An 11,300-nucleotide genomic window follows, 5' to 3' on the forward strand; every position below is an offset into this window, starting at 1 on the left:
AAAGTAATTTTAAAGATCCTATGAATTTTTTTATATTTGATTCGGCTTTAAGGGTTCTGGTTATTTAAATAAATTTAAATTGACATTGAGTAATGACCTGAAATGTCTTATTTATATTTAGTTGGCAAATATGTGTCTATAATTTTGGTGTAAAGATTGGTGTATTTTCTTAGAAACTTACATAATTCGAGTATGTATAAGCACGGTTTGGGCACTTGTTGTTGAGAACAACGTTAGTCACAGTACTCATAATGTAATTAGGTAATAATAAATCACTGCCACAGCCAGCCACAGCTAATTAATTAGTTTCCTTTATAGCTGCGATATAGTTTTAGTGTGGCCAGGTAGGTAGGTACCTGAGAAAATGTCTCGTGTGACCTCTTCGGTCGCTTTGCGTTAATGTGTTACGCCTGTGATATTAATCTCGCTCTGTCGAAACGACATTATGTCGAATATCGATCAACATCATATGGATCATATACAAAAATTAGGCCTTGATAAATTAAACAACAAGTATTAATTCAAACTCGTTTATTTCTGTTTGATTTTTATAACTTTTTTGGTGCTCCATTGTTTATTTGTCGTGTTTTTAATTAAATTATAAATTAATACTAATAATAGTAGTGGTCTCGGCGTCGCCGGCGGGTCCATTAATGGGCAATCTGGAACCGCGCGGTGCTCGAGGCCCGGGCAATGTGCTCGGCAATAAATAATAAGGTACAAAAGGAAGACAAGGAAGTACCACCGACCGCGACGGTGTCGGTGGCAGCCGGACGCACGTCGCACGCCGCACGCCGCACTTCGCACTCCGCACTCCGCTCACACTCGCACCACACCTCGACCGACAGTCTCACTATGTGCTACAACAATATCACTAGCTATACACGAGGCGCCCGCGGCGGCCCTCCTCTCCTCTCCAATCTCGTAGTCGTGCTCGTGCTCGGCCTTGGGATTCACTGGAACTGTGACCCCTTCATCTTCTTCACGGCATTGGTCAGGTGTAGCATCTCCGTGTTCAGTTGCCAGATGAGAGTTTCCAACTTGTCCACCGAGTCGAGTAGCTCGACGCGTTCGGTGTGCGGATTGAATCGCACCTCAAACGGTCGCGACATTGTGGACACCCAGCGTCTGCGGAGAAACAAAGCCATTTGTATTTTCGAAATAATTACATTTTAACTGCACCCAATTGATGCATACTTCAGAACAGCAAACTTTTATAATAATGATATCATTATCTAGACATTTGCTTCTAATTATATATCAGTAAGTTAAAACTTTATCAGCGTTGAGTACAAGTGTATTTAATAATTAATGTTCTTATCTTGTCATGGTTATAGAATGAAGACCAAAATTGAAAAATTTAATGATGCTTTACCTGAACTTGTCTTTGGCATCTTCAAAACTTTCGGCAACGTAGTAAATTGGCTGGTATTCTTGATCTTGATAAGGTTGCACTGATGTAGTAGCAGGTTCGAAAGGCTTTAATTCTGGTTTATCACTCATAGCGTGCATGAGTTCACCAATGGAAGACAACAGTGCAGCACCATATGCTTTAAGCTTCTGGTTTTCTTTGCATAGACCAAACTCGACGGTAAACCAGTATACCTGTAAGAATATTATTAGATAACTAATTTGACCGGAAATGAGCAATATACAAATGTATTTGGGTACTTGCAAAAACCCAAACATTTATTGCAAATGCATTAAAATAGGTAACTAAAACTTACAGTGGAAAGTTTTTCGATTTCGGAGTCCGAAGCACCTAGCGATGCTAAACCAATTTCTTGCGAGAACTGTGCGAAGCTAGGATCGGCTAGAAGAGGTATGTGTCCGAGGAGCTCGTGAATGCAATCACTGGAAAATATTGAATCGTGAACATCGATGTTAGAGAACAACAGTAGGTATTCAAAAGTATAAATATATAAAAGTATATAAAATAAAACATAATTAGGAATATAACTTGCACTTAGGTCCATATAAAAATGCATTTCTGTCGCGGTACAACAAGGTAAAAGTTCCCTGCGGTACTCAGCCATCTATCATTGAATTGAGTTAAAATTTACAAGCGATGCTTTTAACAGCGTTACTGCTCCATCACGGAGTGGAGACTATTATAATAGGAATTGACGAAGCTTTTAAGGCTCATTTTACAAGAGGTCTTTTGATATTGACTATATTGGATATTTCTTATATTACTATAAATTCACTTATTGTATATACAAATTAGCATTCAGCTCTAATAAATATGTCATCAAAATATCATTATAGTTTGACACAGAATTGAGATTGTTATTTTCTACAAGTTATAAGTTCCTTTCAATAAAGCTACACAATTGTTGGTCAGTGTTTACCTAATAGATAGAATCTGTTGATACTTACGGTTCTGGTGTGTGGAAAGGTGAGTTGGCGTGGCGGACGTACTGTGTGGATTGGAACACTCGGAATGCAAGCGAAGCCAAGAAGTCGCGCGCCGTGAGGAGGCCAGCGGCTGGGCGCAGCGTGAAGCCGGTGTGCTTGCGCAGGAAGTTGCTGACGTCTTCCAACTGGGGAATGCGGTGAGCCACGAATATGTCGGCCTCTTGCAACTTGTTGAATGCGGCTTTGTATTCCTTGCAGGCGTGGGAGGGCATCAGATCTAACACGGTGTTGAACACCCGCTTCCATGTTGAGTTCTCAGACTCGGTGTATTCAATAGAAGGGATCGGATCTCCGTATTTATAGCCAAAAGCGATCTCGGCAATATCCTTCCTGCGAGACCTGTACTCCTTGTCGGCGAATCCTGGATGGTTCATGTCGAGCTCTGGTTCAAATTTGGTCATCAAATGGTTGCAGTTGTCGAGATCGGCTGCGTGGCGAGGGAACCACGGAGTTTTGTTGGAGAGGTTGTTATCAGTGAGTAGGTTGACTCCCGCGAACGATGTCGACTGGCGGAGAGCCCGGATGAGGTGCAGCAGGTTGGCCCGGGTCATGTTCACTTTGACGAGAGCATCAAACTGCACGCCAGCAGCTTGCGACGGGCGAGTCTCGAGATGTTCGACGCTTCCTTTGTAGTTGTCGATGGTCTTCAGGATGCGTGTCAGCGAGCCCATTCCGTCCCTCATGCGTAATAGAAGTGCGGCCTTCTGAATGACCTGCTCGGCTTCAGCACTCTCGCTTGCTGCATTCTGAAGTACCACTTCCTCTTCTGTTAAAGTATAATCTGTAATAAAAAATAACAATTAATTGGTATATAGTAATCAGCATAGATACAATAGACATCGTGTTATTTAAAGTTTCAAATTTACTTTTTATAACTCATAATACATCAACACTCACCTTCATTTTTCTTTACTCCGTCATTGCTGGCGTTTGTATCAGCTATAAAATAATAACAAAAAGTATAAAAAACTATAAAATAATAAAATAAAAAATATAAACTTAAATGTAACATATGATTTAAAAAATGATAATTAAATAAATATGTAAACAATTACCAAGAGGATGTTTCGGTTCTTCGTGATGACTGGCGTTGTCTGTAGTTGAATAGTCTCCGTTAGAAATATGGGCACCATCTTGAATATATTCTGAGTCGAAGCCAGAATCTAATGAAAGCGTAAATAAAAATCATAATAAGAAAACAAAATAAAATATCTTTTAAAACAAATAGAATTTATAAATTAAAAGTAATAAAAATAAATGAATATGGCTTGTTTAAAACTCAGATATATTTTTATAGCAGATAGTTTCGAATGGCAGCGTATTACAATACTAACCATTAGCCCGGGCACGAGCCTCTTCCAACACGCTTTGTTTGGTCTGCTTCACAACAAGCGTTTCAAAGCGAGCATCGTCCACAAGCGACCGACGGCGAGAAGGATAACCATTCTGAAAAAAAATATTAACATCTAACATAAAAATAATACAAACATCATGCGGAAAATAAATAAAAGTAAACCTAAAAATATGAGCTATATAATAGTGTTAAAGGATAACTTGAATCAAAGGCACAATCCTCTTATAAATATGAAGGCGGTTTAGTGGTATTATATTTCATGTGCGAACGGGGATTGCTTTTACGAAGTTCCAAAGCTTATTTCCTGAGAGTGGTCGGGACTAGAGTGCTGTCATTACACACTGAAGTCGACGGAAACGCCGCGAAATGGAATTGTACAAAGGCACGTTTCTGGACCACTGACTTTCAATAGACCTAATTATTAACAATGTGGGGAGTTGAAGTTTTACAACTAATCGTCTTTGTCGCAAACAAAGACATAATAATGTGGAATTTCAATTTCCTATATTGTGAATAACTTGAAGCCTAAAAATATAACAGAATATGATGAACGTTCGTTGCACGGAGTGGTGTTCAGTGTTCACAAGTGAATGATGTTATCAGCAATCGCTCAAACGTGGAGAGGGTCTACACGACACAAATGGGAAACAGCTCTCAACATTAATTTCGAGTCAACGCCACCCGGCTCTCTCCCGATGAGTGGCGACCCCTATTCGGCTGCAAATTGGAAATCGATTCGGATCTGACAGTTTACTTCGTTATTTTCTTTATATCAGATTATTCTGAAATTGTGATTTAAAAAGTTGCTTTGAATAATAATTTCACAATAACTCAACACATAATTTTTAATATATGATTTCTGAATATTTATAATATTATGTAGGTGAGATGAAATATAATTTCTGGAAGCAACTCAGCATATTAACTTCTTAATTTTTATTCAACAATAGCTCTATCATTGTCAATACCAGTTGTATTTAACATCGACCTCGTCTACGTATTAAGGTTTTCCTGTGACATTATCTACAAAAGAAGTATTTAATGACACGGATTACAGCTAATTGAGATTGCCTTTATATATGTCATTATTAGAAATTAAATATTTTGTTAAATTTGAATTTATGATAAAATGTTATTAAACTACCTTTAACTTATAAAATGAATCTCAGTATTGATTAAACACCTGGTATGTATTTATGAGTTTCTTGTAAGTATAAAAGTTTGAGTGTGTACGCGATGGTTTACCATTTACAATATTTGCAATAATTAAGACCTTTCATAATAATTAAAGAAACAAGTATATGGCCAGAACCTCTCTAATGCTTTTGGAACAAATAGCTTTCGTATTCATATTGATGCCTAGGATGAAAAATACGAGCAATTACTGAGTGAAAGCCGAGTTGAAATATTATATGCTGGAAAAGAACATCGCGAGATGATACTTGGCGAGAAACTGCCACGGCTCTAGTGCACTACAACGATTGTGAGAATGTGTGTCAAGGAACCATAATAGCGCGTTATAGCGAGCCTGATCTAACCTGGCCAGTACAAAAGAAGACCGGTGTAAAAGACGGATCCGAAAATCTGAGATCAAACGTTCATTGCTGAAGAGGTACCTACTTAAAGAATAAGAACTATAATATTATTCATTATGTAATTCAACAACATTAAATCATCGTAACTATTGTAGTTGTTTCACCGATAGGATGTCATTAGTAATCTTTAGATTAAGTTTAGCTCCACGAATTTTGTAAGGCTTTGAAAAAAAAAATAACAACAGTAAAATAACAACAGTTGATTAATATGTAAAGTAAATGTCGATCGTAACTGTCAAACTATTGAAGTTGGCCTCAGCGCTCGCTCACTGTGATTATTAGAAAATGTAGGTTACATTGGTAGCCGTTCATGTTTTTACAATAATTTATTGTCCGTTACAAGGAGTATCCCGCAGATATCGAGTTCACCTTGACTCAACAAACAATAATCCTCGCAATTCTCAACACGATCTCATCTCGCATGAAGTTGACCTCTTCACTAACAAAATACATGATCGGAATACACAGTAGGTGTGGAGCCTCCTCGCCGCGGCCGCCACGACAAATTTAAATTAAGAGACCAAGAGTTACTGAATAGAGCGACGTCAGGAGAAATAATTAATACTTATAAAGGACTACCCGTACCCGCCCGCGAATTTTAAAAAGAAATAAATTAATGAAGAAACGTTAGAATTAAGCCAAGTAGCCATAAACCATCTAGGATAAATTTCGCATCGAATGGTGGTAGTTTCATGTCGATACGATCAGTAGTTTAGGCGTGATTGAGCCTCAAAGAAAGACCATTTTCATTTTATATATTATAATATAGATTTGGTGTTTTGAAAATATAAAAAAGTAAAATAAAATAAAAGTATTACTTAAATGTAGAGATCATTTAAATAATACTTTTATCGTCTGTTAAATAAGAATCCGGTTGAATGATTGTCCAACAGAACTTGTTACTTTTGGTACAGTTCTCTCATACTTTTTTAATACAGTTAGTAACTTAAGTACTCGAATGTATATCGAATATCAATCATTACTTGAACGAAGGAGACGAACTCTCTTGTTTCATTAATAGAGTTGTTGGGTTTGTCTTAAGGATCTTTACTTAGTCGTATACAATAGGAACTGGTAGCCAGCTCCCGTTCAGTCTCAGCCCTATTACCATAATCGAAATACGAAGTATCGGTTGACAGATAGTACATTTTACCATTACGGAAGCGTTTCGGATTCGAAGTTCGATACGAAGTTCGCAATAAGACACTTTGTCATTCGTTTATCTTATTTCCAAATTCACTTGATATTTACCTTTTCATTGTTTGACATTATTATGATCCTAAGTAAGTAAAATGTCACTTTTTATGGTTACGTCTATTGTTCCGAAATGAAATCTGTCCGCACTATTCGGATCCGAAATACTTTGGTAATAGGATTTAATTCGAAGTTCGTCGTTCTTTCGTTTTGGACCGAAACTTCGGCTTTCGATTTTGGTAATAGACCCCCAGTACATCGATCGTCCGAACTCGAGCGACCACTCCACACCAGCACACCAGTAAGCCCTGCTCACTCTACAGTCTGTGTCCACTCCAATATAATATCAAGGCCGCGCCAACCGGATTCACAGAACGGCCCACTTAGGCGAACCTTTAACTCGATTCTATAGATTGCAATCTATTATTTCCGCACACCTAATTTATTTTAGACCGCTTTGTATTTCGAAAATTTATAAATCGTTTAATTGATATCCGCATTACAATACCGACTAATACTCTTATCAATTTTTTTTAAACGATCTGAATTGAAATTGTCCGACTTGGTAACATAAATTTTATTTTGGAGACCGAATACGTTCGCGTTATTGTGATAACTACAGGTTTCCACCTCTTCCGAACTAAATGTAATTATTGTGGACATATTTTTATATAATCATTTGTTGTGGCAATGTTGCAATAATATTAAGCAGAACAATGTATTGTAAGGTTTTTAATCAATTATCGATTTTCTCCAGAAAATAAAATAAATTAAGTCAATTTAAATCTTAATGGTTAGAGTTTCGCAAAAAACGTTTGATGGTTGCTTGTTGGCCCTAAAGCTGAGAGTATTAATAGTGAAAAGTTTTGACACTATAATTTGTTTAAACACATTTCTACGAAGAGTTTTGGTGAAACCTATGAATTTAAATATCAACGAACTTCTAATCTATATAACACCGTTCGAATCTCTCGGGATTTAAAGTATGAACCGTTAAAAAGAGTATTCATTATTATTATTGAATTGTAAATAATTATTAAGTATGCTTGAACGGAATTATCGCGTTACCTTGAATGCAGTTCGTTTATAATTTGTCCATAGATCAACTAATATATAAGCAATAATTAACAATGTTATGTTTTAAATTTATGTAATAAACACATAACAATAATTCAACTGGCAAAAATCCGATTGGCTCTACTAAAGTTATTGCACTGCTGCTCATCAAATTTTCCTTTTTTTTTCAATTACACTAGGTCTGTTTTAATTATTTTTAAGTTTTCTTTATAGTTTAAGTTTAGCTTGTTTAAATATATATATTTTTAGTTTACATATTATGTTGAAATTACTTTTTTACTAAAGGTTCCTTTTTATATTATATATATGACCTATTTTAAGCACTGTAATTATGTTGCCAATAAAGTTTATTATTATTATTATTAAGATTATCAAATAATAATATTGTGCCATTATTATGAAACCGTCGTGATTTGCCGACCTTACAAGTAAGTATCATCTCGGATTTTTTTTACCGACCTGACCGTCGGCTTATTCAACCTCGCTCGGTCAAGGGTATCGCTGTGGTGCCAGCGTGGTGAATACCAATATCTACACTTTAAGCTAAACTAAATACTTATTTGTCGCAAACACTGCACCATTAAATATAATAGTCTCTCTTTCATAAGATTTTAATATGAATTATGTTGGCACTATTTGAGGCGAGGGACAGCGTATTTTGGTCTGTTTTTATAATTCGTATTGCCGCGGTCCAAGCTATTTATAGAATACTCTATGGTTTTATTGTGGTTTTATTGGTATACGTGCGTACAGGTGAACGTGTAGTACTTAGCATACCGACCTTCGTAACTCAAGGAAATACAGACATTCAAGTTTCAATTATAAAATATACGTTAATGGTTACACGTTAGTTATAGTTAACCACGTTTCGCACAGCACAAAAACTTGCCATTTATAACAAACACAACATCGCAAGGCTGACATAGATTCTATCATTATTGGCTCGCCGATTGAAGTCAGGCCTTAAATAACATATAAACTACGTAATATTGTGTCGTAGTTATATATATCACGCAGCTTATAAGTATTTGAGACTTCCTGGTGGCAAGCCAGGCGATGGAATTTATATTCAATAATGCTATCTGACCGAAATGTTCGCAAGATACTTCGCATGAGCGTAGACAATAAACAGATTAAATAAATTAGTTTGTAAACAATACAATGACTAAATCCATAATTGCTTCGTTCGAGATGAGGTAACCAGGTACGGCCAGGGCACCAAGCGCCTTGAATATTGACAATAGAAATTAATCTTATGCAATAATGACTTCAATTAAGTGAGGAGTGTTATTTTTGAACGTGGACTCGGTCTTCTGGTGCCGTGCGCGTGTGAGTGTGTGTGTGTGTGTGTGTATGTATGTGACATACACACAGCCTCCGTCACGGAGCTGGCGTCACCACGCGGGGTCCGTCCGCGGCCGGCGACGTGCGCGACTCGCGACTCGCGACAATCGTGATTGTAAAAACGTGAAAGCTGCGTGCCGCGTTCACACCGAAATTAATACCAAGTGCTGAACTTTAGAGCTTATTACGATAATAACTTGTGTCACACAGAGGACGAGCGTAACACGCCTCATTAACACTTTCACACGATTTCTTTCTATTGTGACGTCCGTGTATAATAATAATATAGTACATTTACTACGAGCTGCTTTCAATGTGTTTATGAATGGGCGAGCGTCTTGCGTTATGCGTTCTGCGTACCTACTCTTGTTATGAAGTACCTACATACATTTGTGTTAAGCATTATGTTTGTGTTACACACTCGTAGTTGGTACAAGGCCGATCGCTGTTTTGTCATGTATCTAACAGCGGCCGTGCTATTTACAAAGGTCGGATAAAATTATGTATAATCGGTAAATCATTCAGTATTGTTTACAAAAAAATTAAAATCGTCAAGAATATGTATTTATATATATACGTACGTTATTAATATGTTTAAATATATCACGAACTAGACAAAGATCATTCACTTCCGCTCCGAAAATAATATTAATCCCGCAACAGTGTCCAATAATTATGACGACTGAAGAAGTAAATTTTTTAGTAAATAATTATTGTGAACTTTGTAGATAATTTAAGAAAAGCTTACGATATTTTATGCTATCGGTTTCCCTTTACATTAATTATATCTATTATTATTTTCATTATCTTAAGATTTTATCTACGTTGTATCCTTACGTAGATCGTACATCATTTAAATACTTGATTTCGACCGTGTTGGGACCGTTACGTTACCGAGAGCAACATTAGGTATTTCATGTGACGTCACGGTCGCGGTGACGCGAACATGAAGACAAACAAGAACTTAAATAATTCGGATGGTGTCGTGTTAGATTGCATAAATTACTTAAATCGAGATCTGAACTTGACCCGCTGTAACTTCCGCACTAAGCTCATTATAAGCACTTTGATGACCGTTCATTTAAATTATCAATGTCACATTTTTTTTTATCATTAAAATAAGCAGTGTTAGCAAAATAATATTTGAAATATGTAATGAAAATAATGCGATGTTAATTTTTATAACTAAACCGGCTTTGAATCAAAATATGAATCAGATTAAATCAGTTAAAAAGCACTTGTAAGCACAAAGTCAAACAAAAGTTATCCATTGAGGTCGGCCACTTTCCGATTTACAAATTATGTAAAATTAAAAATTAGTTCATATTTTATTAATGTGAAACAAAGAAGAGAAAAAGTAAAGTTTTAAGTCACAAAACGGAATTGGCGCTTGGAGTAATGTTTGTTGGAGGGATGTGACTGATTGCAAGCTCTGGATGAATGAAGGAAGGGTGGCGGGGCTCACCTCGATGCTGTAGGACTTCTTGATGGCGAACATCTCGCGGTTCTTCTGAGCTGCTGCAACGGCCATGGCGGCACTTCACTGGCGATCACGGGAACACGGGCTGACGAGGTCACTGTGCGTTGTTCGCTCGGCTAGTCAACTAGCGATGTCTGCGAGAGCCTTCTGTCTCGACCACGGGCGGGTGCCTGTCTGTCTGCGACTCGACTGTCGTATTACAACAGCTAGCTCTACTTCGGATGCCAAACACACCAATGCATGATGACGGTTCGCCACAACACTTTAAATAGTGTTGCTCGCGCGCCCCCCACCCCGTATGCCTTTCGTCGCGCGCATGCGTCACGCGCTCTGAGTCCTGCCCTGCACAGCCAAACCGCCTGCTGCCTCCCACCTGCTGCCTCCTGGCTGCCAACTGCATCAGCTCTGCACTCCACCACTATAAAAGGCGTAGGAGGCGTTTATTTTCTCAAAATTTACCCCTTTCGAATTCTTTTTAATGTCATTTCGAATATACATACTAGACATTACTACCGCCTCGGAAACAAATGGCGGAAAGAAAAAGCGGCGTAAGACACTCTAGACAAATTTTTCTGTATATATTTCACGACTTTATGCCCTCTAAGTATGAAAGTTTATATTTACTTAATAAGTAATTCAAATAATCCTTTATTTTAATTGTCTCTCATGGAGAACTTTATCAGTAAATTACTTACGTTTAAGTCATATTATTTAGTTTATTACTCAGATTCTAAATATCTATATAATATAGCCTCCTCGTATTCAGTTATTTGTGGCATTGAAACTTTACACTATTATTATTTATTTATACAAACACAGTTAATTTTTATTACACTAT

At 37.1% G+C, this 11,300-nt stretch overlaps 1 protein-coding gene across 1 annotated transcript; it reads right to left on the reverse strand.

The window, feature by feature from the left end:
- Window positions 1-516: 516 nt before the first annotated feature.
- Window positions 517-10,709, reverse strand: LOC126978466 (tyrosine 3-monooxygenase). The gene is made up of 8 exons (XM_050827282.1): window positions 10,448-10,709; window positions 3,753-3,864; window positions 3,474-3,581; window positions 3,316-3,357; window positions 2,380-3,199; window positions 1,728-1,854; window positions 1,376-1,605; window positions 517-1,128 (listed from the first exon to the last, which is right to left on the reverse strand). Exons 1-8 carry the CDS (start codon window positions 10,511-10,513, stop codon window positions 954-956), a joined length of 1,680 nt encoding a protein of 559 aa, XP_050683239.1. The 5' UTR covers window positions 10,514-10,709; the 3' UTR covers window positions 517-953.
- Between the last annotated feature and the right edge of the window lie 591 nt (window positions 10,710-11,300).

The sequence above is a fragment of the Leptidea sinapis genome, chromosome Z (assembly GCF_905404315.1).
Source record: "Leptidea sinapis chromosome Z, ilLepSina1.1, whole genome shotgun sequence".
Lineage (NCBI taxonomy): Eukaryota > Metazoa > Arthropoda > Insecta > Lepidoptera > Pieridae > Leptidea > Leptidea sinapis.